Consider the following 27,766-nt stretch of genomic DNA (forward strand, 5'->3'; position numbering starts at 1 on the left):
CACCACCACCCTCCTTTAGGCACACGCCGGCGTGCGTCAGCTTCACCCGGAGCTGTGAGCCTTCGATGACTAAGCCATGCCTGCTGGCAGCCAGGCAGCACATTTACCTTCAGTGGGTTTCCTCCTGGATCGGTACGTTTGACCTGCGGGGAAAACAGGTAAGCCAGCAGCACCTTTTCTACAGGTCGACCGCCCTGCAGAGCTGGGATTACGCTGAGGAGCAGAAGATCTGCGCATCGGAAGAAGCTTTGCTTAGAGAAGAGAAGCAGATGAGGCTCATTTGGGGGGGGGATTTCATGTTTTGTTGGATTTGAATCAGCTGCTTCTCCAAAAAAACAAATAAACCTCAGAGTCAAAAAAGAGAAAGAAGAAAAAAAAAGACAGGGACAGCTTGGATGATCTGACAGGAGCTAAAAGTATGTTCTGAATCTGTGTGTGAAGAATATGGAGGGTAAAAAATAAAGGAGTTAGGGAAGCATGGAGCAGATCTCCCTGACAACATGTGCTGCAGGAAGGTGGTGGGGGGGGGGGGGGGGGGGTTCGCTGTTCACATGCCTCTCTGAACCCAAGTTTGACCATCCGGCAGGGGCTGGAGGGAGGAAAGATCAGGTGACCCGCTCTGCGCTAAATCCGTCTGGCACACACGAAGAGGGGAGTTGGGTACATTTGAGAAGTTAGTGATGGGAGATCAGGACAGACGAGGTCTTTTGCATTTATCTGGAATTTTTTGGCTTTTTTTTTTTATATGAGAGAACCTGGATTATAAAGTGGCACTTGAAAAACTAAACTACAAAATTTCTTGATGCAATATTGGAGGCTCAGAGTGACCTCAGAAGATTTATCTATAGCAAGTATTTCTAAAAAAACAAACGATTGCAGCACATGGAGAAAAATAAAAAGTTAATTATTTGCTATTTTAACTGATTAAATACTGGAAAGCTAGAAGGTCACAGTTTAGATTGAATAATAGCTACAAAAGAAGAGCCATTTGCTAATAAAAATATGAGTTTGAGATCTTAAAACACCTTAAATCACATTTATTTTAGCAGAACAGAATTCATAAAGTTAAATAAAAAATCATTCTTGATGGCTGATTGAATAGAATAATGAGAGCACAGTTTTTTTTAATTAAGAAAATCATCAAAAAAAACGTACAAATCACTACACAACATCCATGCAAGTTGGATTTAATTAATAATTATCATTTTGCTTTTAAATTGAGCAACACTCACATTAAGAGTTTTAGAATATCTTTTATTTTAGGAAGATTATATTTCTAGGAACGATACAACAATGCAAGTGCCATGAGAGACGCGTATAGCTTCTTATTTTCCTTTAGTTCCTTTGAAACCCTTCTGATGAAACTCGTGTTTTATTAAACCTGTTCGTGTACAAACTAAACATTCCATAGTTAAAAATAACCCAAGTTGGGTTGTTTTTAACCCAACTCTAAGGGTTAAAAAGGGACTCTTCTTCTTTCTCTTTTGGCTTTTCCCATCAGGGGTCGCCACAGCGAACATGTCGCATGGTAAACTTGGCAATGTTTTATGCCGGATGCCCTTCCTGACGCAACCTTCTCAAAGCAACCGGGCTTGGGACTGGCACAGTGGTAGAGAAGGGAACAGGGAGCAACCCGGATTTGAACCCTGGTTTCACGGACGGAAGGCGCCGCAAACCAGCACGAGCTAAACCGGCTCCCTTTAAAAAGGGACTCATAAATAGGGTTAAAATGTAATCCAGAAAAAATGAGTATTGTTCCAAAACCCAACATGTAAAAAAAACAAAGAATTGGTTTGAAGGTTAAACCCAAATGTTTTAAAAGATTAACATTTTCTGATGGTGGAGGGCATATGTTAAGAAAATCAGGCTGAAATTTGCATTTCTGAGAATTTCTTTATTTAAATCGCTGTGAATTAGGAGCAAACGAAAAAATGCAGTTTGAAAAAAGATCATATGTATGATGTAGAAATGACGCCGCAAGGTCCCAGCTCTGAGTTACCCCACACTAATAGTCCTGCCCACAACTTAGAGTCTAATTTTTAACGAACCCTTGCCGCTCTGCAGAAACGATGTCCTGAGTTTGGCTAAAAGCAGCGTTATTATAAATAAAAGACCACCGGAAACGCTTTGAAAAAATAGATCAAAAGATGATCGCAGTGGGACTTGAAGATTTAAAATGTTTGATTATTGTTTTAGACAATAACGTTCCTAACAGTAAACTTTGGAAATAATTCTGCTCAAGTATTTAAAGCGCCAAAAAATCCAAATGTCAAACAAAAAAACAAACAAAAAAAATCTAAAAAATATAAGAGAACGTTTTAATAAATCAAACATATTTCTAAGTTTTGGACTCAGCATAACTGAAATACTTCACCCACCCAGCTCTTGTTCCAGACGAAAACCTATTTTTATCATTGCAATCATCATTTGTTTTGTAAAATCCATTTTTTTATATCTAGTTCTTCTCCACTGTGAAAAAATAACTATTTATTAAGACCATAACTAAATCAATTGGACTATTTTCAGTGCTGTAACACTCTTATTCTTGGTTTCTGCCTGACCCTGGATTGTCAGGTTCTGGTGCTTCACCGCTCAAAACCCACAGATTTTATTCTCTTACGATGAAAGCTGGATAATACACTTCAACCAGGTGGACAATCTGACGTCTGCTGCAGGAATGCAGCTCTGCTGAGCTAAATCCGTCCTCAGCTGAGAGCTGCTGAGGTCCGGAGGCTGCAGGATGCTGTGAGCGCGGCTGGAATTTCATCGGTGGGAGGGGTTGCTTGAAGGTAACAGGGCGGGGCTGCATCCTCAGCGGTGGAGCGGCTGCTGCTGCTGTGTGCCTCACACAGAAATGTCAATAATTGACTTAAACACTCTCTGTAACGGTTCAGGGTTTACTTTTCAAGTAAGTGAGTATTAGATGTAAAACTGCATCTGCTGATTTAATACATTCCGATTAAAGTAGTTCTGCTTTTTAAAGACAAGCCTGCAGAAAAGTGGTGCTTTGATAGGATTAACTGCATTTTCTGCATTATTATAATGTTCTTTTACATTGTTGTGAGGGGAATTTAAACTCATTGCTTCGTTAGCACACTTTAGTTCATTAAAGCTTTTTAGTTTATCCTCTTTTGAAGTCCTTTGACCAGCATTCAGAGAAGTTCTTAGCCCAAACCATGACGTGTCCACCACCGTGTAAAAGGCTGACTCTTGCAAGTGTACCGAGGTGAGATTTGTTTTTTTGGATTAATGCAGCGATATGCATCACAATGTGTTGCATATCGCTGCATTAATACAAATTGAAGACTTTGCCCCATGTCAGAATCAGCTGAAACTAGCTATTATTTGATTGTCGGTTCATCTATTTGATTTTAGTTTAGATTTATTGTTAAAGTTCACAGTCAGCTTCTTTACTGCAGCAAAACAAAAACAAAAATATGCAATTTTGCTTTTTTTTTCATATAAAGCTTTACAATTGAACAAGATCTAACAGTTTGAAGTAAATCTCTTCTGCTCATAAAATAACTGCCTAAAGTTAATAAAAAGCACATCAGTATCCAGGTGGAAAAGTGAGAGCAGTGCTTTTTCCCTTATCCCTTGTGCTATCCACTTTACCATTGGGAGTTGGGTGTGTGAATGTGTGAGTGAATGTGTGTGTGACTGGGTGAATGGGTCTGTGACTGTAAAGCGCTTTGTCCTTGTAGGAAGAAAGGCGCTATATAAGTATACGCCATTTACCATTTACCATTTACCATCTAGACCCACTAGACAGAGCGCTGAAGCTTTTTTCTTCAGTGATTTGTGATCTTCACTGGTGTCCATGGATTACATGAAATCTTTCCACCTTTATCCACCTTTGTCATGGTAGGGAGAACACGTCAATGTAAGGGGGGGTCATCTAAGGTAGCACAAGGGTTAATTCAATCGGAATGCAAAATTCTGTACCGGTCACGTGAGGATCGTACCAAGTTTAGCCATCCCAGAACTTCTTTTAGGAATCATTGCTTTGAGAAACAGAAGGTTATAATGGCATCCTTATTATTATTATCATCATTTTTATTAATGGTTTCGTTTTCATTTTTTGAAGAATGAAAAAAAATACTAATTCAGAGGCCAAATCTACAGAATTGGAAGTGTGCATCCGTGGTCGGCCATTAGGGCCTCCGGGCTGGGCTAAACCACCTGGTTGTAGACAAGATGGCGCCTGAAATCATCGGCGGAAATTACACAATTGACCCAAACCTCAAAAGTGTTTAGAATTGTAGAAAACATTTTTTTTAGAGCTTAAACCCTGAGAAACCGTAACTATTAAAATAGATTTCTCCAAGTGATATGGGTGGACTTCTGATTCTGGATGTTGATGACTGCAGCCAAGTTCTCTTGAAACATATTTGCAAATGTTATTTCAATAATTTCTCCTTTTTCTGTCATTTTTGTGCTGTATTTGCAAAGTTTTACATGTTGGGTTTATTTCTTTAATTCAGTCTCTTCTGAGTTAAACATCTTTCTTTGAGAAACATATTTGGACTCTTCGTGCGTGACAGGAAATCTACTAGAATCTAGCTCTACAACAGCTATCTGTCTTTTTCTGTTTATTGCGTGTCGGCTTGTCTGTCAGTGATGTCACCTGCTTTTGCCAGGTAACACACTAGAGAGCAAACAGCCAGTTGTCCCTGTCGTAACTCCAGCAGTTCTGACAAACACACAAAGGATTTAACAACTGCTGCTGTTGGCTCAACGACACAAACACACACTCACACGCCCGTTGGGATGATCTGGTGCTAACAAGACAGTTTCTTCTCCACAAACTCCTACATGTAGACATAAATACGAAAGGACACGCTGGCTTCCTCTGGTTGCCTGTAGCTGAGATTTATCTGTGGTCAGAGTGTCTTTGAGCAGGGCTTCAGCCGTGGCAGAGTTTAATTTAGCCCGGAAACCCGACTCTCCGCCTCCTCCTTTAGCTCCTTCTCTCGACCCAAGACGAAGTGGGCGGAAAGTTGAGAATGGTGAAAGTGTTTTGGTGCAGAAGGATGACAGACGTCTGCTTGGCTGCAGAACCTCAGGCAAATGCTAAGTAGAGTGATCTTCTGCACAGGAAGTGATGTCGTGCAGACCTGCGTGAGGCTCACGTGTGGAAGTTTACTACGTTTTGTCTCTGTTTTTGTCTGTCTTTGTGTGTGTATGCTTGACCTTTGACCTTTATTGTGAGGATGTTCATTTGAAGGGCATTTTCCAGAAGTGGACAGTTTAAAAGTATAATATTATTTTCCTTTTCTAATCTCATTACAGAGATCCATTTTAACGTCAAAGACCGGCCCGTCCGAGGCTGCAGTTGGTGTTTGATTTTTTTCTAGCTTCCAGTTTCTTTAACCTTTTGAGAGGAAAATGTATTTATTTCATTAAATTGTTGCACATAAAAAGTGTAAAACGGCAGTTTCACCATGAAGAACCCAACTAGGATTTTCTTCAAGGCTAAAATTAGTGAAACAAATCTGGTTTATTTGTTAAAACTCATTTAAGTTAAAATTAATGTTGTGTTGTTTTTAATAAAATGCCATTTTTGCACTTTTTTTTTTTATTATATATTAAAATGTTGACCTTATGTACACTGCAAAAACAGGCCCGAAGAAATAAGTCACCAATTATTTTTCTCATTGACAGTCTTCTTTTTAAACAAGCAAATATTTGCAGTTGGAGTCAGAATAATGGCCTTACCAAGAATTCTAATTCAAATTTCTAGTCACTAAAAACGTGTTTTCTCAAGTTACGATATTTTGATAATGAAAAACGTGTCGTTTTTTTCTTGCTAGACAGGAAATAAAACAATTATTCCTAAAACAAGGTTTCAGTTCTAGAGTGTATTTACCTTTAATAGACAGAAGTAGTTTCTGTGCCAACATTATGCTTCTTAAAATGTCCCTTTTGTACGTTTTTACATATCAACACTTCGTTTTACCTAATCTTCATTTTCTGCACAAAAAAAGGAAATCCTATGGCGTCTTTTTACGCTAGATTTTGGGTTGTACCCGTTCAAATATACCATCAATGCTAAAAACCAAATTCAGCCTCATCTGACAGCTGTGGTGGATACAGTATACAACAAAAGTTCCATGATGTCAAACAAACTGTTTTTTTCTAAATATGCCCTAAAGCAGGGGTGTCAAACTCATATTCACAGAGGGCCACATCAGCAAGTTGTCCTCAAAGGGTCAGATATAACTTAACCATGTAACTAAATGTAATGAAAGATAAACGCAAATACTCCTTGATGTTAAATAGCTTATTATTTATTTACTATAACTTTTTAAAGTGACAGCATAAACCTTTTCAAATTTGATTCTGTCAAGTTAGGTTATATGGACAGTGTTTAAGTCCTAATGTATAGCTGCCCAATCCCATATTTCAAGTCCAATTCCCCCTAGATATGAATAAATACACACCAAGTTTTATTATTTATTCTAAGAAATTAAAAACTATTCTGCTCTCGTGGGCCACATAAAATTACATGGAGGGCCACATTTGACCCGCGGTCCTTGAGTTTGACACATGTGCTCTAAACGGTATAACAAAGTGTTTTATACTTTATTAGCAGCGTTTTGTAGCATATTTTATTGGGTGAGCTTGGTAAAAACGGTCGCAATAAATCCATATTTTGAGCAAAATCTTCTGGTTTTGTCTGTTAAATCCAGATTTCTTGTTCTCTAAAGTTGAAGCTTCTTCTTTTGTCACTTTTCTTGCTTTTTTTTCCTGCAAACTTTCCAGAGACACTTTTCTTTTTGTTAACTTTGGAGCTTTAATTTAATGGTAAAGTCACCGATCGGAGCGGCCGAGTGACATCAAGACACATGGAGGGGGCAAGCATCCTGACCAGCTTCAGGAGAGAGAAACTGCTAGTTTAAACGGAATTTGGTTCAGAATCCGCCAAAAAAAAACTAAATGATGTTTCTTTTTTTTCTGGTCCACAGCCCGGCGGTCCAGAACCCTTGATGTAAAAATATCTTTACAGATGTAGAAAGTAAAGAACTTAGAGACACTGATGTAAGCGGATTTCTTGTAATATGTTGAGGTGCTATTCTGTTTGAAGGTATTTTGTTTAGATTTTCTTCAAACAGAGGTTTAAAGTCATGAAAACTTTTTTTAATGCATGTGAGGAACAAAAAGCTTATTTCTATTTTTATAAATGTAAAGAAAACCTTTTTTAAATGTCTTCCAAAAATGGGGTCTCCTTCTTTTATTATTCCTACAAGAAGAAAAAAAACATTTTGAAGTACCCATGCAAAGAATTGAGTGAAGACGTTTTGAGTGATTCGTGTGGGTTTTGGTGCACTTTGAGTTACAATAACAATCTTTTAATGGTGTGTTCGTCGCCATGGCGATCCATCTTCTGGAGCTCAGGTCAGCTGATTTAGTTGTTGTATTTCGAGCCCTTTGAGCGACAGAAAGTCCCTTAAGGCTTGTGAAGTTCAGTGAGTGATGTTTAAAACTAGAATCTATGAAAGTTGTGTCAGCAGCACCTCCATAGCGTTTTTGCGCTTTTGTTCGACTGCGTTGTTGCTCACGTTGCAAACACACATTCACAGGGGAAGTAAGTGCAGGTCGTTGACTGACCGGCCTGAGCCCACAGCTCGCTTCAAACGTGCAGAGAATCTGTGATGTGAAAAGTTTGCTTTTAATTCTACTTTTACACACTTTAACTATATTTTTCCTGGAAAAGGTGAATAAAAGGAAACCTGAGAAGCATCAGTGACGGATTTTCTCTAAACGTACCTTCAAATTTTTAAATAAGTTTAAAAAAAAACTATGAAACAGCTTTTTTTTAAAAATATGGTAGCAGGTTTCGAATATTTTTGCTGCATAATTCCACATCTTTAAAACTCAAAATACTGAAGAATATTATTGTTTTTATTGTTACTCTCAAACTTTATGTCATCTTTTGGTCGTTGTCATATTTTATTTATCAAAAAAGTTCATGTTGTAGATGTAAAGCGACTCAAACATCTAAACTTCCTTTTGTATTTTCTAATTTTCACAAACAGAAAAAAACAACTTTTTGTGTTCTGTATATCTATATAGAGACTTTTTTTAGACTAAAAAAAACTGAATTCTGTTCATTTGACATTTTAAGGTTTGAAACTTCTGCTTTGATGAATTCTTCTAAAGGAAACAGGAAATATTGTGAGTGCAAACGGGAAAAGATGAAGATAAAAAGACAAATAGGAAAACAGGATAAATGTCAAAAGTGTTTCTGCTGATTTTGTCAGTTGTTAGTTGCTTTGGATTTAATTAACCGCTAAATACATGTAAATCTGAAATTAATAAATGTTCCAGTTGTCTCTGTATCTTTCCTGTCATTTTTGGTGGTACTAAATAGGAAATTTAATTATGTGAAATAACAAACGATATCTTCATGTACGGCGACTTTGGGTTCCAAGAAAGGCGCCAAACAAATAAAAATTATTATTATTATGAATGATTTCAGAAGCTCCAAATGAACTGAAGTTGACTGATTGTTGGAGATTTTTGGTTGTTTCTTTGGTCTTAACTATTGGCGACCTCATAACTTACATGTCAGCAGTGTTAGAAATAAATGGCGCTTTATTTTCTTAATCATACTTCAAAAGCCTTACTGGTTAAAGCACATCTGTACTTTTGTGTTGAAAATGTGGATTATGTTTTGGTAAAAACTACTTCTGTGTGAAACTCTTGCAAAGATTCATGTTGTGATAATTAAATAAAGAGTATTTTATACTGTTTTGTTCAAATAGTATTCAGATATTAGTTTTCTGTTCAAAGAAAAGTGATATTATGTTTCTGTTACAGTCTTGTGACGTGTATCGTGTCGCCTGAACTCTTTCTGTCAAATGTTATTATTAACACAAAGTTCGGGTAAAATAATCTGGATTAAAAACCTCCGTTTATTTAGAATAAATTGGAGAGTGAAGATCATTATTGATTTATCTGCTTGGACACATTTTGTTTACTTTGTGGCGCTTTTAGGCAACTCCAGACATTCATTGGCTCTAAAATCGAATTCTATGAAGAATTTGATCATTAGATGTACTGTTTATGCTACACGGTGATGAAAAAGTGGCTAAATTTAGATTTTAATGTATTGATGTTTGCAGGAGTTCTGCGGGCGTCGTGAAGAGCGGCCGGAACATGGCACAGTGAGTCCGACTCTACGCGACCAAACAAACAAACAAACAAACATCCATGCTGCTCTGCGTCTTCCTGTTTGCAGGATGCAGAAGAAGACCAGCACCATGTCTCTGACCATCTCCTCCTCCTCCTCGGTTTCTTCCTCCCGAGAGATGTCCTCCTCCTCTGTTGCTCAAAGGCACTCCAGCCTGGTTCAGCCGCTGTGTGTCGACCCTCATAGGGTAACCATGGAAATCCTTCCAACAGATATTTTCAATGTAAAAATTCGGCCCTTAAATGGGTTTTTTTTCTTGTGTTAAACAGCAGCTGCGTTCATACAGGTAAATAAATACAAAGGCTGTGGATCAGTGGCTCGAGCTGCTGTCTGCCTGTCGGTTGGCTGGCTGGAAGTTCAAATCCCAGTCATAGTTGTTCTTGAGCAAAGAGGGAAACCTCACATTGCCTTTAACTTTATGTACGTTTATGTTGTGTCCAGACTCAAAGTCCCGTCTACAACCAGCAGAATTCAAGGAACGGAGTCGCTCCCACTTTTGTTAAGGTAAAAAAAAAAAAAAAAAAACTTTTCTTTTTTTTTAGTCACAAAATCTGCTTTTCTGAAAAGGGTTTCTGTCTCTGCACACTCCTCTTCCTCCTCCTCCAGTGCCTCCATGACGTGTCCACACTGAAGGGTCAGCTGGTGGTCCTGGAGTGCAGACTGAGAGGGACCCCCCCTCTGCAGGTCATGTGGTACAGAGAGGAGAAACCAATTTTAGACTCGGAGGACTTCAGGATCCTGCGCAAGAGTGAGAGCACCGGATCACAGAGAAACCTTTATTCCCTCCAAACACTGTCAGCACAGAAACAGACGCTTTCAAGACAAGAAATTCATCCAACTCCATCCTGTCAACCACAAAGTAGATTTGAAATCAGGTTTAGTCGGCTTTGTCTTTCAATAAACTTTATTTATAAAGAATTTTTTCATTGCCCCGAGTGCAATAAAATACATGCGCAAAGCAAAAATATTACAGGAAAAAGTTTATAAATGATGGAGAAACAACAAGTGTTCAATTTATTGAATTGAAATGTTGTCATTTATTTTTTATTAAAATGAACGGAAGAAATTTTAATTAAGATAAAGAAATAAAAATGCAAGAAGATTATTCTATTAACCCTTGTGCTATCTGAGATGACCCCTCCCCCTTACATTGACATGTTCTCCCTACCATGACAAAGGTGGATAAAGGTGGAAAGATTTCATGTAATCCATGGACACCAGTGAAGATCACAAATCATTGAAGACAAAAGGTTCAGAGCACTGTCTAGAGAGCAGGGGTGTCAAACATAAGGCCCGCGGGCCTTATCCGGCCCGCCAGGTGGTTTAGTACGGCCCACACATGAAGAGTAAAAACCATAAGGATGTTTAAAAAAGAAAGCAAGTTTCTAGTCCATTCCTGTGGCGAGTCATGATTTTTTAAATAAATAACCGAAATGCGCAATTCCGCCACTTGGGGGAGCAAAGGAAAATCAAAACAGGTGAAACAGCACGTGCTATAAGTGAAACCTAACAGCTCTGTGTCTGGGTAAGATGCAGTTTGGTTCCCTATGAGCCTCACCGCTGTTATCTTGCTATGAGGATGATCAGTAGTGACACCTTAATTACCGAAATGTTGTAAAAAATTGAAGTGGAGTGAAGAGCTTTCCAGGAAAATGGACATTTTTTTTTTCTTTCACAAAGCTGAATGCAAACCCGAATGTTTTTTTTATGTCATCAACAGGTTGCAGTGTTCAAAGAATATGACATTAAGCCCCACTAAGAGACTCACCATAAAGAAAAGTTTCTGGATTGCTTCAGTGTCAGATGGAAAATATTCCGTCTGTATAAAATTGAACAGACCAACTTTTTTTTATTGAATTTAATTTTATTCAAGATCCATTGGTCCCAAGTGATTAGGGTACCATGTTGGTTGAGGCAAATTGAGTAAAAAAAACTAAAACAAAGCTGTTATTTTGCTTTTACGTTACCGGTCCGGCCCACTTGAGATCAGACGGGCTGAATTTGGCCCTTGAACCAAAATGAGTTTGACACCCCTGGTCTAGTGGGTCTACATGACCCAACTCCCAATGTTAAAGTGCCTAGGATAGCACAAGGGTTACATCTATATTGCTTACAGAAAACTGGTTTTATGATCCTTTTTAGCCTCTTTTGGTTTTAGATTTTGGTTGTTTTGAGGATTTTTTTTAATTTCTAATTATATTAAAGTCGTTTTTTTTTTTTTTTTAAAGACATAATTGTTTTAGTTGGCCCTAATTTACAACACTGGTTATCAGTAACAATATTGGTCTTGTTTAAACTCGATCACAACCAGGCAAAAAATAAATAGACAGTAAACAAAACTGACATTACGTTCTAAAGGGATTCTAATTCTATTATAATAGTCTGGATCAAACATATTGTATATGAAATATTGGCCTTAAAACAATTTAGCATGACTTTAGTAGAAAATATTTTAAAATAAATATTTAAAATACGTTTCTTTCTTTTCTTTTTTTTTAATCGCCAACAAAAACTGACCTGTGTTTCTCAGATTCAAATCGCTTTTATTTCGATAGCCCAATATTAAACAGTTGTCTAAACGAGCTTCACAATTGTACAAAACATAAAAATCATTTATGAAATAAGGTGCCTGATTGCTAAAATAAACTTAACTGGGCATCACTTCCTCCTTCTCGGTCAGGAAAAACTCCTGAAAGAAAAATGGATTCTGGGGGGGCAGAAAGAAAAAGGAGAAACCTCAGAGATGTCCACATGAAGGAGGCATCCTCTCCCATTACGGACAGGCGATGTGCCAGAACTCTTAGAGAAGAATATCTTATCTAACGCTACAACTACATGTTTAAATAGTTTAGCAGATGGGCTTCATCCAGACGCATCTTCTACTTCTGTACCTCCAGCAATAAAACTTTAAGAATGTGCGTTTACCTTCACTCCATGTTTCCTTATTTTCCAGAGGCCAGCTCTGCCTCAGTGCCAGGTGAGTGATCAGCATTAATTCTGTAATATTTGGTACAAAACCGCTTGTTTATCTGTTTCCTGACCTGTCTGTCAGTCAGATTAGTGCTCATACCTGAATAAATCTGTTTGGCGGCGTCCTCGTGGTCTTATTTTCACTTCTGCAGAGGAGCTGTGCACTCTGGTGATCACTGAGGCGTTTCCTGAGGACTCAGGCTTGTTCAAGTGTGTGGCTCTCAATTCCTTTGGCAGCGTCTCCTGTTCTGCCACACTGGACGTTTACAATGGTACGAAGCTTAATGTGCACCACTTGTTCCTGTACTGTTGATCCCACATCCCTGTGGTCACTTTCACTCCCGGTGCAGACCTGGAGGAGGAACTGGAGTACGAGGCTGTGCAGCAACAACAGGAGGAGGGAAATTCTCACAGACAAGAAAAGGTGAAAGACAGCCCACCGGAGAGCAGCGAGGACTCTCCTCCTGAACTGCCAAACCTCATGAACCTTCCTCCTCCAGAGTGGCCTGACAGTCCATTGGAAGACAACAGCTTTGCAGAGTAAGTACACCCAGCTGTCTGTCTGTATCTGCCCAAAAATATACCTGTAAGTCCTGTATAAACTGCATTACTTCCTAAACTAGAGATACATCTGGATTAGGGAATTTGTAAATTGCTTTTTATTTTACATGTCTTTTATGTTTAGGTATGTTTTTTCTTCTCCTTTTTTTACATTTGCATTTTGAGAAGATAACTGATGAAATCGGATGAGCTTATAAATTTAAAAAGAACATTTTTACGCCAGTCACTGAAAACATGTAATTCTACGTTTGTCCAGAGGGGGTCGCTGTCGCGCCGTTTAAATAAATGCTGAGATGAGAAGGAAGAAGTTTTCAAATTAAATTTAAGTGACCCAAAAGTCGTCATTGTTTATTTAAGACGTAAAAATATATATTTATAACTCTTGCAATTTAATACATTAGCAATTTTCTGAAGTATTCACGTTTCTATGGAAACCAGTCAAATCGATTTTCAGGACCTGCGCGGTCCCGTCTTTGCCTCGCACGAGCGCGCTCGTGCCACCTGTTGCCTCCTCGGCTCCGTTTGTGTCTGCACTCGCGCCGCTCTCTCAGCCTCTTCAGAACTTAACGAAACGACGAGGTGAGCTTCTTATCCGCGGTTTTTCCGCTCTGAGGCGGTTCTGAAGGTTTTGTGCCGGTTAACGGCGTCAGCTCCAGTCTAGTTCGCCCGTCTTGTTCCCGCCGTGTCCTCTCGAAAAGGTCAAACTCGGTTTGGGGATTGAAGTTGGTGTTTTTCAGAAGCGGCGGGAGTTTTTGGTTAAATGAAGTTAAGCTAGGAGTTGGAAAAGGTGACGCCATGATGAGATTTTTGAAAGAAAAAAAAAGTTAAAGGTTACAAAGTCACTTTTTCATTTAAACATTAACTTTTTAAATAAAATAAAAATCGCTTCACAAAAGTAAGCTATTAAGTAAAAGAACTATCATGTAAAATTATAAAAATGTACGAAACTGGAGCTGGAAAATAAAAATATCGTTGCATTTATTTAGTTCAATGTCGGCTCTTACTTAAAGTAAAAATGCCAAACTGGAGTGAAATAAAACAAAAAAAAAAGAAACCTTTTATGAATATAAATGTAACCATAACATATTAAAACTTCTCCTTATTCATATTTATCTAACAAAGCTAATTAAAATGAGTTAAAACATTCAGATCTTTAAAAAGCTGATTTTGTCATAATATTTCTGCTGTATTGTATTTTTTTTAATCCAGGTTTGTTCCTTTTTTGTTCTTTTTTTATCCTTAAAATATTTGGTTTTGAGGAACTTTATGCCTTACAAAATAAAACAGGAAAATAGTTTCTTTAGCTGGATAAATATAATGGATCTCTTTTGTAAACAGATTCATCCTTCATGTTCATGTTCTTTGATTGGGCTAAATACAGCGTTCAGAGAATCCAACTGACCATACATTAATTTCAGAGGCTACAAACGGAATAAATCAAACACATTTTTAGTTAGATTTGTAAATTTCTCACTGTTTGAATTTCTCTGGCTGGACTTTGGTTGGTGTTCAGTGACGGTTTCCTGATGTGAGGTATATTTGGTCCATCGGTGTCCCGGCTATGATCTCATGTGTAATCTGAAGAGCAGACATGGCGCCCTGTCCTTCACAGACCCTTCCTCCTTGTCAGTTCTCCACACAACCAGCAGCAGTTGTTCAGAATCTGCTGGCAGCGGTCTGGATCTTAAGGTCACACTGAGGCTCTGCAAACCACTTTATTTTAGAGTCACCTGTAGTTTTGCTATGGCCATGAAAACTTGACCGTTTGGACAAACTGCATGAAACTTTGGGTAAGGAGGGTTTTCCTATGTAAAGAACACCTGACTTAGAATGAACTTGGCTTCGGTTTATCGAAAATTCCTGCCATTGCAGTTGTCGTGTTTACACTTGTACTCATTTAGAAACTTTGATAGAAGTGTGTATTGGTGGTGTTTTCTGTTATAGATCGGTAGAAAAACCTCCATTATTTGTTAGTGTATGTTGTGTACGCTTTCAAAAGGCAAAGTTGGGTGTTTGCACCTGCTAGCCAATGTCCAAATACCAAGACTAATATAGCTTTAAGCACTTAACCGCACAAATGCACGAACCAACTCTCACACTAATGCACCGCCTCAGGATCAAAATAACCCTGCGTCATTAGAAGCGTCAAATCTGCTGAACAAAATGTAAATAAATCTCTGAGAATTGATTATTACTCTGAAACTTGTCACACTTGTGGCTAACAGTCGCAGTCTTTAGTTTTTTTTTTTGTTCATTATTGCTCCGGAGACACTTCTTAAGGGCATTTAATTGCTGCTTGCAGCTACCGAACTGCATGTAATTCTTTGATTTACAGACGAAACATTTTTGTGACATTCAAAACTACAAATGGTTTTTTTCTAACTCTCTTTTTAACGTCCACCAGAATGCAAACAGCATTCTTTAAATCAGTGGTCCCCGACCTTTTTCAAGGTCTGGTTTACTGTCAGGTGATGTTTTCACAGACCGGTCTGTGTAAGGCTTAAATTTAGCTTTCAGTTTCCCTTAACATTTTAGGGTAAAGTTAACTTTCATTTTCTTTAAAATATCTGCAGTTAGTACACTTTAGTTGATACAGCTTTCCCCTTAACTTTACACTTAACCATCAAAGTAGAAGCTAAAAACTGGATGCCGACTTCAGCCTTGTCTTTTAAGGTTTAGCAAATAAATATAACAGAAAATAATACAACCATTATAAGAGGTTGTATTTTGGAAAGATAATGAATTCGCAGTGTTTGCAACTTTATTAGCAGCGTTCTTGTAACATTAGAGAGCCGGTTGTCACAGAGAGGGCATGGAGTGTTGCAATAAATCAGTACTTCCACTAAAGACCTCTGACTTTGTTAAATGTAGATTTTTTTCTCCTTATGCTTCCTTACTGATTGTTTGCACAGAGAAACTTTGCAAAGACTTTTGTTGTTTTTTTTTTGCTAGCTTGAGGGTTTCAATTTAGTGGTTGCCTAAATGTTTTAAGAAGGTACCAAATGCATTTAAGACATTTGGTCACGGCAAGAGTCTTGACCTGTTCACAGTGAGACATATACGGAGAGAATCTTTATAGATATACTAAATAAAACTTCTTTCGGAATCGGAAAAAAACGCAAGTCATGATTTTTCTTTTTTCCCTCTGCGGCCCGGTACTAGATGACCCACCATCCATGGCTAAGGGTAGGGCCCACTGCTTTATGGTGTCAAACAGAACAAACGAAACAACTGGACAACAGTTCTGTTGTGCTCTGAAGTCTCACTCCAATCATCTGTTGAAACTTTGGGGGGAGGGTATGGTGCTTGTGTTGCAGTTCCTTATGCAAGACACTGAACCCCACAGTGTTCCTGGTGGTTATGGGTTGGCGGTAGTGATCGGCAGCGGAGCCGCCATTAGTGTGTGAAAGGGACTGTGACCGTAAAGCGCGTTGGGCCTTCTAAGAAGGTAGTAAAGTGTAGTATGCGCCGTTTATCATTTTTGTTTGATGTTTTTGATGCTGTGTAAAAGAGAACACAGGCTCGATTGTTTGGTCGTCAGACGCAGCCCATGAACTTTAATGCGTCCATATTATTTAAGGTTTTGTTTTTTTACTCTAACACTTGAACGCTGAAGATGTCTACTAAGTAACACATCCTCTTTGACATACTGTGAATCTTTGATGTGATCAACGTGAATCATCTGATTCTGAAACGGAGATGGGCGGCTTTTCACATCTGCTTTGCACCAATATGCAACACGTTGCAAATGTAAAGTATCTAATAATGGCCTAAAGCCGCTTTTCTCTGTGACAGAACCAGCTGATGTGCGTTGACTACATAAACACCTTACTACTGTAATGTGTTACATGTCAGCGTTTCTCTGCTTCAGAATTTGCTGGAATTCCATTGATTATGTAAACAGTTGAAGAGTCACGGTAGTCAAAGGAATGTCAACACTGCAGCCAAAGGTCCGATGTTAAAGGATTAAAATGCAGCCAGTAACTCGTCCCCTCCCTCCGGTTGATTATAGACTTTTTCCACCGGCACTTCTTAATGCCGAACAAAGCACTCTCCTTAACTGATTTTAAGTGTTTTGGTTCCTAATGCTTTCATGCTATGAGGCTTTTACCTGAGAATGTATTTAAAACCAACTTGCTCATTCCAGGTGTGCGGTTTGATGGACTTTGTGTGCGTCTTTCTTCTTTACGTGCGCTATCTCCTCGTGTGCGGTGACTTGGCCTCAAACGAAATGTATGATCCTTCATCTCAGACTCTGTATTTATCTGCATATCCACCAAACGTGGCATCTGCTGAGCTCTGGAAGTTTTGCCTCAAATGTGTATCAACCATTGGGCTGAGTTAAACAAACGTGGCTATCAACACAACTTCTGATTCACTATTAATTTTACCCAAAGTTCCTTTCTAAAACTGTTTATGATGCTGTTTTCAGTCAAGTTGTGCTTTAAGCTGAAAAAAATTGGAATTTCATACACAGAAATTATGACTTGTTACATTAAAGTTTTCTTTAGCTGCTAGAAAACAAAAATCAGTGTGTGTATTTAGGAAGTTATTAATGAATTCTTTTAAACAAACTTGATTTGATCAACTTTTTTAGACTTAGCATCAGATGAAAAGCGGATTCTTTATTGCGAGGGTTTCCCTACGTTGTTCAGGAAGATGCTCCTTGTGTTTGGAGGCCTTCACCTGTTCAAACCTGAAGGTGGTCATTCGTGCTGCATTCTCGGCTGACGAAGGCGAGCTCCGAAAACTCTGAACAAGTTGACAAAGGTGACGAAGAGGCTGCTATTATCTTCATGCTGCAGCGCGGGCCAGATTGCATGGTCGTCATGGTAACAACATTCTTTCCTGGTGGAAGGGTAGAGGAGCTGATGCTATTTCAGGAGAAGCTTGTGTAGAAGATGAATCAATGCGCTCTGTAACTCATTAGGAAAAACCCTCTGGAAGTAAAACATCTAGTCTTTATTCTTCTCTGTACCATAAAGTTTTTAACATTCAAGACGACATAAAGGCAAAACATGAACTTCTTTAGTCTGTTTTCACAAATAAACCCAATAGAATTAAAGACCATTTTCTGTCAATTTGAGCTGGATTGTGAATCAAATCATGTTGATTTAGCTTGTTTAAGTCTGTGTCACCAAGGCTTAGTTTTCCATGTTTTATCACGGTTTGCCACATTATAAAAAAAAACAGTGTAAGGTAATAGAGCTGCCATCAATGTGTGATGATGTTGAGAGATCAGGGCCATCTTTATTTTGAAGAACTCTACAAAAGTGTCAAAAAACACGTGTCCATGTTTGGGTTCATGAGAGTACGGTGAGGTTGCAGAGACTGCTTTCAGCTGCACTTCTGTCTCTCTGTGACCCAGTCTGACCACTTGCTGTCCCGCATTAGACTCTCCTCCATGTGTGCGGTATTTATAGACATTGATTTTCCAGCAGACGTCGTTACACCAAGACCTCAAAGTCGAACGAGCTGTGCAGAACGCCACCGCCAGAAAACCTTGTTTCGTCTGTAAAACCTTTTTTTGACTCACAATTCGGCAGGAGATTGAGGTTTAAAGTTTGAGATTCTGATGCATTGATCATCCTAACAGTCCCTACCAGCCCCCATCGGTCAAACCGTTCTCTGAAGAACCTCATGGTTACAGCGAGGAGGAAGGTTTCCAGAGTCCAAACGGCCAAAGGTCACTAGAGGTCCTTTTAGGAGTCTCTACGCCTAGTCCCCCTCCTCCGCCTTCTCCACCTCCGGCAGCTCAGGTGAAGGAAAAAGCTCCAGCGGCCAAACTGTTCACCCCAAGCAAGCTCAGTTTCACTGTAAGCCTGTTTCTTTGTTCTCATAAATTGTTCTAATTTTTGTTCTAATCAGTTCCGTTTCCTTCAGTCCTCCCAGTCAGGAGGCAACAGCATGAACCTGTCGGACCTCCCCACCTTCACTCCCAGCACCTTCCCCCCCAGCGCCTTCAACTACGAGCGACCGAGGCATTTCATCCAATCGCAGCCGGCCTTCCAGGCCCCGAGCTACGACAGCGTTCTGCGGGACGCGCAGGAGAACCACAGCAGCCCGCAGAACCTCTACGGAGCCCAGCTCAGTCACACGGAGAGTTCCCAAACTCAGACGCTGTCAAAGTCCACGCTGCAGTCTCAGTTTCAGTCCCTAAGTCTGACCCAGAACCAGTCAGTCACCCAGGACCAGTCGGTCAGTCAGAACCAGTCAGTCGGTCACTCCCACATCCAGAACCAGTCGGTCAGTCAGAACCAGTCAGTCAGTCACTCCAAGATCCAGAACCAGGCCAATGGAACACGGAAGTCCTCTCCATCTTCATCCAGCCTCAGTTCTCCAACCTCCACCCCAGCCTCCTCTACTGCACCTCCTCCTCCTCCTCCTCGCTCTTCCTCCCCCACCCCCATAAATGCGTCCTCCCTCCCTCGCTCTACAGTGCGCTCCACCATCACTCTTACTCCCAGGGTTCCTAGCGCCACTGGCCTCGGCAGCGCCACCCTCCCAGCCAATCAGGACGCTCTGTCCGCCTCCGCTGCATACCTCTGTTCAGTGCTGCCCTCCCACTCCTCTTCCAAATTATCTCCCAGCTCCTCTTTTGCCCACCCCTCCACCTCACCCTCTCGCTCCCCGCTCTCACCCTCCAGCCCCCTCCTCCCACCGAAGACCTCGTCCTCCTCATCCTCCCTCCCCCATCAACCTTCACCTGTGTCCCCATCCCTCCCTCACTCCCCCCTTTCTCCCTCTTCCTCCTCTCAACACGACACTCCCCCCAGCCGGAACAGGGTGACGCCTGCCGTCGTGTCTCTGCCTGCCAGTTACAAAGTGACCCCAAACAGGTGAGTCCAAACATTGACTGTATGTGAGAACTGGACTAAGTGACCCCCAAACAGGAAGTACCCGCTTGTTCCAAGACGCAAAAATCCCATAGACTTCTACTGAGAAATAAACAGCTGTCACTCAGTTATTCTATTGGTCAGAATAACCATTTTTGCTCTGATAAAATGAGAAATAAATCACATTGTCTGATTTTTAAAGAATTTATTTTAAATTATGGCGGAAATCGGGGGAGTAACGATACGTGTAGTTGAACCGATGGCAATTTCGGTTGGGTTTACTTCTGGACCGTTTCGGTATGTTTTTCTTTCCTTTTTTTCTGCACAAGCATTGTTACAACCCAGCTGCTTTGTCGCTCGTAGCGGGGAAACGAGAGCCGAGCTGCCAGTTAACTAGCTGCATCGACCGTCCTCCCCCAACCGCCACACACCCTCAAACAGTCTCAGAGAGAGAAAGTCCTTTCCGGCATTACAACCCATTTATTATGAACACACCAACAGCGTAACAACATGAACCTCACTTCTCTTCATAGCTCTCTCGGTGATGGTGAAGGACTCCACACACAAGATTTCCCACTTCCCATGAGTCTTAGTGGCTATAGGCGGGGCTAACCCCGCAGGTGGCCACTGTATTAACTTTGCGCCGAGGCGGAAGTAATGTTAGCCGTGAGTTTCCTCCGAGACGCTATTTGGTGACGGACAGTCAGCGTGTCAACATATGGCAAATGCAGACGTGAGGCCAGAGATGAGGACCCCCCCCCCCCCCCTTCTATTAAAGCAGATCACGTACATTTTATTTATTGTTATGTAAGACCAATAAATGCATTCTGTAGGTAGTTTTTTTTTCTGCCTTATTTTTTTGTACCGAAAAAAACACAGAAAATAGAAAGATAAAAAATGTATTAATCTCCCAAGGGAGAAATTCACGTGTCCGGCAGCAAAACACACACAAACACACACACAATAAATGACAATAAAATAATAGTTCATAAAATAGCAGTTCATATCAGGCAGATTTGTTTAACAGCAGTACCAAACCGAGCCCTATAAAAAAAATCTGAATCGAACCAAATTGAGATTTTAGCGTATCGTTACACCCCTAGCGGAAATGTATTTGGTCAATAAAAGTTCAACTCAATACTTTGTTATACACCCTTTGTTGGCAATGACAGCAGTCCAGCGTTTTCTGTAAGTCTTCACACGGTTTTCACCAACTGTTGCTGGTATTTTGGCCCATTCCTCAATACAGATCTCCTCTAGAGCAGTGATGTTTTGGGGCTGTCGCTTGGCAGCACGGACTTTCAACAAGGATGTGTACATGTGTCTTTTTATAGACAACCAGTTCAAACAGGTGTCATTAATACAGGAAATGGGTGAACGACAGAGGATCCTCTTACAGAAGAAGAAGTTACATGTCTGTGAGAGCCAGAAATCTTGCTTGTTTGTAGGTGACCAAATCCCTATTTTCCACCGTAATTTATAAATCAGACAATGTGATTTTTCATGTACAAAAGGCCTTCAGACTTTAGTTTACTCGCTGGATTACTAGCTTGTTCTATTTGCTCTATTTATATTTATATTCAATGTGGCAATGCTGCAGAGCATTCTAGTTTTTTCAAGTGACTTCCAACAAGCTCGATCCTGATTGGCAAGAGCGGTTGCCATAGCACAGACTCAGACTGACATGGACCGGGTGCTTTCACGGAAGAAGAAAAAAGTTTAAATATCCTTTTCAGGTTAAAGATTTGGATTTAACTAATAATAATAAAAGCTGTCAGTTTCTTAGTAACTGTTGAAATTAGCTAAATTCTCCATTGGAACAGTCTAATCGATGTCTGCAGGGAATCTGTCTATCCATAAAAACTTGATCTGTTTGGATGTGACTCTTTAAAAAATATGAAAAATAAATGTAAAACGGAGGAAAAACAGTCTCAAAATCCCGGTGTTTTTCTACAACACTCACTTATTTTCTCTGTTTGGTCTCCCAGTATTCCCAAACCCATCCTAAAGAAGTCTGTAGCACCTCGGCCCTCTTCGTCCCGCTCCACAGATGAAGACATCCAGGGCTCCAAAGACGCCCTGATTCAGGATCTGGAGAAGAAGCTTCGCTCAAAGGAAGCCCGGAGAAGACACAGCCAGGTGGGTCCTGCAGAAAACTCATCAAAGGGAAGAAATCGTAAAACAAAGTCCATCGTTCAGAAATGCTAACTGTTTTTCCAAAGCCTTTCAAGAGGTCAGAACATGGCGTTCCCAGTCTAATATGCACATTTTAACAGTGGACCGTCTCATCCTGGACCCAAACTAAAACTTTTTGTTGTTAATTAGGAATTCACGAGTAAAACGTGGCTGAGCTTCTCAGTTTTACATGTCAGGATGAAATGTAAACTTAGAATATTGTGGACAGTATTCACTTTTTATTCTAGATCCATCTGATGTGGGAAACATTTGTTTCTAATAAATTGTTGTTTTGTCAGAAACTCTCCTATGAGGAGCGAATGGCTCGAAGGCTCCTGGGTCCAGAAAATGCGACCTGCATGTTCGACCAGGACCAGTATTTAGACTCGCCAACTGAGCAGGTACAACAGCTGCTGCCGTCTGTCCTCCACTTGCATGTTCAGAGACGTTCCACCCATGGATTCGGGCTCAGATTTGAGTCCGGAAACCATCCGCCTCTGTGTTGTTTGTTCGAGAAGAGCACATTCATAAAGTTTCATGGGTTCAGAGAGACGGTCTCCCTTTCGGGGCCTCTTGATGGGGCCACGAACCGCCACGGCCTGTGTGTATGTGTGCGTGCACGTGCGTGCATGACAGAGCAGGATTGTTCTGCCTGAAAGCCTCTGGCTCTCAGGGCTTTGCACCATCTATTCTCTCCTCCTGTCACACATCCATGCAAACATTTCTGCATCGTCCCTTCAAGCCGAGCCGGTTTGTCACCGTCTATTTTTGCCGTCGCGTTGAGCAAGATTTCCCTCCACCGGTGACAACACGCAGGTGTCCGGTTACTGTGCGGGCGTTTCACTCTCACCTCCTTCATTCTGTTTCTGCAGGCCGACGTGCTGCAGCCAGACTCTCCAGAAGGAAGACGCACCGGTGGACTGTGGTGAGTGCCTCATGGTCCACGATGCCGACACTACATCTGATCATTCAGGCGAAATGATTTTGGGTAAACGCTCCACAATCTGAGGCAAAAATAAAGATATGGAGCAGGTCTGATATAAGAACTCTCACTAATGCTCACTAATTAAAAATTGTGGAAAAATAAATAAGATAGCATAAAATGCATATTTTATATGTTTATAAAAGATATATAGGTTTTGTCCGAATTCCTTTACTTTATAGTGCACTATATAGGGCATTTTTGTAGGACTTTCCATATCCACAGTTCCAAAGTAACATTGGAAACTTCGATGCTCACTAGATTGCTGAAAATAGACCACAATGCACCGCATTAGAACTATTTGTGATTTGAAAAAATGTAAGTAAATTAATTTTCTTCTAAATCATCAAGTTGTCGCCATCAGAACACGGTGAATTCATAAAAGGTTTTTACATTTCTATGGTTTTCATTTTGGGGAAATTAGTGATGTTCTATTTGCCGTATAAAAAAAATGGACATTTAGATTCGGAACAACCTGACAAAATGTCGAATGTCACATATAGTGCACTGAGTTGTAAGTAATGGGCGCCGGCTACCACAGGTAATGATGGTTGTCCAAAATCGATTCAATTCAGTTTTGAATTTTATACATTTTAGACATATTTGTATAGAAATACATTAATAATCTATGTTTTGAAGATATTCATATTAATCTGATACGGTTCCCATACTGTAAAATTGATTAGTGAAATGAAAAACAAATGAGATTTTTAACACTAAACATGTTTCTGAAAAGGAGAAGCTCCAACAAAAATGTGCAGATCCTCATGTTCCGTCTCTCCTGGAGGGCGTTTCAGTTTAGCCATGAAGTGGAGATCGCGCTATAATTTATTCCAGAAGATTTGAGCAAAAAATTGTGATTTAGAACGCAAATGTTTACTTTAAAAAACTGTTTCCTTAAAAGAGTTTGGACAATTCCTGCCTGCGAGGAAATAAAGCTGTTCTTTTGTCAGGAATGTATGTTTAGCTCCAACTTATGTTAGCATTAGCCGTCCAATGGGAAATTCCATTATACGTTAGCATCAAGCTAGCTGACTTTGGCTTTACTGCTGTAATGCGTAAGGAAAGGCATAAAAGATTAATCTCTACTTTTATGGATCGGTTATTGATTTAGTAAGCTTAGATTCATTTAGATTCATTCATCGGTTTTTATCAACCCAGCCCAAGTAATTATGATAGTTAATATCATAGTTAAGTTTTAAAAAAAGTAAATTAGTAGTTCAGTTTGTCCTACTTTCTTTCAAGCAATTAATCAAATTTTATTTGACAATCATATTTAATGGTTTCAATGTGATATAAGGGATAATGCTGGATATTATAGGAGATTATTGGGGGGAAACTTCATCAGGAATTACCCTGCTTATACCATGGTCACTTTTAAAGAAAAAAATATTAAATCAATCGTTAATACTCAATTATTGTTATTTTACGTTTGAATTGTTTTTCACAAGCAGCAGGTTATTTGATCCGCAATGTGACAGCTGTGACGGCTGTGATGATGGAAGCCTCTGCCAGCGCGATCGGCGGTGAACGCGCGCTTCTGATGTGTCTGCAGGGGGAGGCGCCACTCGGGGACGGACAGGAGGAGCAACGAGGGCTCGGCTATTCAGGAGAAATGTTACGCTCCTCGCTTCCTGCAAACCCCCCCAGACCTGACTGTGGAGGAGGGCCGCTTCTGCAGGATCGACTTCAAGGTACAAACATTCCCCCCAAGAAGTAAAAGTGTGGGAGCCGACCCCCCCTGGCTGACTTATGCAGGTTGGAGGACTCCCGACTCCAGATGTTTCCTGGTACTTGGACGGAAAAGCCATCCGTCCCGACGACTACCATAAGATGCTGGTGTGCGAGAAAGGGATGCACTCGTTCATCATAGAGATCGTCACGGTGCACCACGCCGGGGTGTACGAGTGCGTGGCCAGGAACCGGGCCGGCGAGAGCAGGTTCACCATGAGACTGGATGTTCTGGGTACGAACGTGACGTCCTTGCAGGGAGAACACCGCCTCAGGAGGCCCTCCGCCCTCAAACCTGATAGGTTTTTTTCTTCTTCTGCAGCTCAGGAAGTTCTTCGTCCCCCCAGCTTCGTGCAGAAGATGCTGAACACCAGAGCTCTGGAGGGGGACACCGTCAGGTTTGAGTGCAAGGTGGATGCCTCCCCGCCCCCACAGCTGCACTGGAAGAAAGACAAGGACATGCTGCGCATCGACCCCAGCAGGATGAGGTCTGACGCTGCAGCTTCTGGCGCTCTGAGATCTTAGGTGATGTTGCTAAGCGACGTCTGTTCCTGCAGTCTGTACCAGGACGGCTCGGGGCGGCAGTGCTTGCTGATAGAGCGGGTGGTGAAGGCGGACGCGGGCTGGTACACGCTCTCCGCCATCAACGAAGCGGGCATGTCCACCTGCAACGCCAGGCTGGATGTCGGAAGTAAGTGAGCGCGCAAACAAACTCCGGGAAAAGAGTGGTCTGTGTTCCCTGCAGCCTGATGGTTACCATGGCAACACAATGCTGTAAGCGATGCAGCAGACGGAGGACGCGTTCAACAGCTGCCGCGTCACAAACCACAACGCACGCCGATTCGGCGACGGCCTGGAGAAAGCGACGCTCTAAGGTTTCAGCTCGATCAGATGACACCATCTGCTCTGTGGAGGAGCGCCGGAGATCACAGGGAGAGAGCGTCCCATGAGCGCTTCGTGTCACTTCTGCAGACAAGGGTTTGAATTAAGGAAAGTCGTCAAAGAAATCAGCAACCGGGAAACTGAGTGCAGAGAAAAACTGAACCAACCTATTTAATGAACTCCAAGAAAACTTTAACACTTCTTAAAGTTTCCTCTGCAGCCAGTTTCACCGTCCAGAACAGCGCGTGTTGACTGCACTAACCCTTCAACCGTTTGCGCCAGGGGTCTGCCACCTTTAACACTAAGGGAGCCATTTGAAGCCCAGCGAGAGCCACTAAGTCTCACCTCAAAGTTAGGATTCATTTGTGTGTCTGGAAATCAGTTAAATGTGTGCAACTGTAACAGAAAGTCCTCTTAGCCAGAGCACTGAACATTGATAGCAATACTAATGACAAGGTGAGAATAGATGAAAAAACTATAATAAACCAGCAGAAGACATTTTGTCTGAATGATTGGATTTTTGTTGTACAGCGTCTCACAACAATAAAAGGACATTTTTGTAATTATAAGGTATTTTGAATGAGTTGAAGGCAAAACCCAACCCTCCACATCTGTCACACATCCATGGGTGCTTCTTTTGTAGAAAACAGTCCTTTATTGAAATGCCCTCATCAAAAGAAGCTGAATACAAACAGGGCGATGTGAATCAGACATGTGTGTTTCATTTATTATAAGTTAAGTAAGGAGCATTTTTGCTAAAACAGATTTTCTATTTGTAGGAACAGATATGCAACAATACAAAAGAAGTAAATAAAAAATAGAAGTGCCACAGAAACTATTTAGTGATTGAAAGTGTTTATGGCGTATGGCAATGGCGTATACTTATATAGCGCCTTTCTTCCTACAAGGACAAAGCGCTTTACAGTCACAGACCCATTCACCCAGTCACACACACATTCACACACACATTCACACACTGGTGGCGGCTCCGCTGCCAAACACAGGCGCCCGCCTACCCCCAGAGGCAAGGTGGGGTTCAGTGTCTTGCCCAAGGACACTTCGACTCATGGGCGTGCAAGGCGGGAATCGAACCTGCAATCTTACGATCATGGGTCGACCGCCCTACCGCTGCACCACGGCCGCCCAAAGAAAAGTAGTGGGGATATGTCAGAATTCCCTCACTAGTCCCTAAAAGACTACATGTCATTAAAGACACTGAAATTGTTTCTGTGCGAGGTCTCAATAAAGTTTGTTCAAAATGTTGAATCAGAGGTAAATAACAACAAAACCGATTTTAGATTTTGAAGCACAAATTGAACCAAAGATGCTCCAAACTTCTTTTACTAATTTTCCTCTATAAATGAACGTTCCAGAGTTGATTTGTTGTTGTGCGTTTAGAAAAGACTCAAAATAAGGATTTTTTTAGTGGGAATACTATTAGAGCAGGTGCCTAGGATGGGAAGAATCGCGTTCAGGCGCGTCGTCTATCGAGGACTTTTCATCAAAAATGTCTGACCTGCTGCCCAGTTCACAGCTCTGCCGTCTCCTTTCAGCTCGAACCACGCCAGCTATCAAAACGGCGCCCCCCGGCTCAAAGACCCTGAAGCTGCTGTCCTCTGTGAGCATTCCCGCTCTGACGGTGGAGAGCCCCGCCCAGCACACCGCCCCGCTGTACGAGAGCGAGGAGCTGTAGGTCCCGGCTTCACGCCACTCCTGCACTTACCCACATCCAACAGGGAGGGCGCTTGAATCCGTAAAGGACAGGTACGCTTTGCTTAACAGGAGGGAGGATAAAAACCCGGAGAACCTGAGACGCTGCTTGCTTGAAACTTGATGGAAACTTTTCTAAACTGAGCATCTCTGAAGGGTTCAGTCCTGCTGCAGTTTGGCGTTAGGCCAGATGGTGGCGCACTTTTGAATGTGATCAAGCTCCATTTGAACAAATGGAGAAACTTGTGTTTTTGTCCCCGACAGAGCAAACAAATTTTGTGTTTCCACCCCGACTTTTCTGCACTTATCTGCCCCCTTCACCCGCTTTCATCCTCATTTGTGTGAAGAAACCTGTCTGAAGGTCAAAGTGCTACGCCTGAACGGTGCTTTTTTATGTCAACGAGATGGAAGTCATTTTAACTGGATTTAAATATGATATGGAAAGCTTAAATATCATCACAACCAGCATCTTTACTGTGACGGATTCCTGCAGCTGAACTGTTCTTTCCTTCACCTGTGATGAAAGCGTTCAGCTCAGCGGTCTTTGTGCTTAAAGCACAAATAAAGTAGATTTTTAGAAGTTGTGTTTGTTGTGTTAAAAGTTCTATCTAATCACTGGATGATTGTGGAATAAAGTCTATGACACGTGAGATCTGAGTCCTGCTGTCATTTGATGTCGCCCTCTGGTGGATGAGGAGCAGAGCTGCAGTTTATCCCTCGTGC

At 41.1% G+C, this 27,766-nt stretch overlaps 1 protein-coding gene across 3 annotated transcripts; it reads left to right on the plus strand.

The window, feature by feature from the left end:
• Positions 1 to 27,693, plus strand: myot (myotilin). 3 transcript variants are annotated; one of them, XM_004073625.3, is made up of 18 exons: positions 1 to 158; positions 9,129 to 9,170; positions 9,245 to 9,383; positions 9,638 to 9,700; positions 9,803 to 9,944; positions 12,150 to 12,173; positions 12,319 to 12,438; positions 12,517 to 12,706; positions 18,324 to 18,543; positions 18,611 to 19,566; positions 21,552 to 21,702; positions 22,038 to 22,139; positions 22,611 to 22,663; positions 24,276 to 24,414; positions 24,479 to 24,686; positions 24,774 to 24,939; positions 25,009 to 25,142; positions 26,887 to 27,693. In XM_004073625.3, exons 2-18 carry the CDS (start codon positions 9,163 to 9,165, stop codon positions 27,024 to 27,026), a joined length of 2,955 nt encoding a protein of 984 aa, XP_004073673.1. In that variant the 5' UTR covers positions 1 to 158; positions 9,129 to 9,162; the 3' UTR covers positions 27,027 to 27,693. The 3 variants fall into 3 exon arrangements, with proteins under 3 accessions (XP_004073673.1, XP_011478770.1, XP_011478771.1); XM_011480468.3 differs by lacking the exons at positions 1 to 158; positions 9,129 to 9,170 and adding an exon at positions 9,466 to 9,482 and having other exon boundaries at positions 9,288 to 9,383; XM_011480469.2 differs by lacking the exons at positions 1 to 158; positions 9,129 to 9,170; positions 9,245 to 9,383; ... (3 more) ...; positions 12,319 to 12,438; positions 12,517 to 12,706 and adding an exon at positions 13,140 to 13,306.
• The last annotated feature ends 73 nt before the right edge of the window (positions 27,694 to 27,766 follow it).

This window comes from Oryzias latipes, chromosome 10 (genome assembly GCF_002234675.1).
Source record: "Oryzias latipes chromosome 10, ASM223467v1".
Taxonomy (NCBI): domain Eukaryota; kingdom Metazoa; phylum Chordata; class Actinopteri; order Beloniformes; family Adrianichthyidae; genus Oryzias; species Oryzias latipes.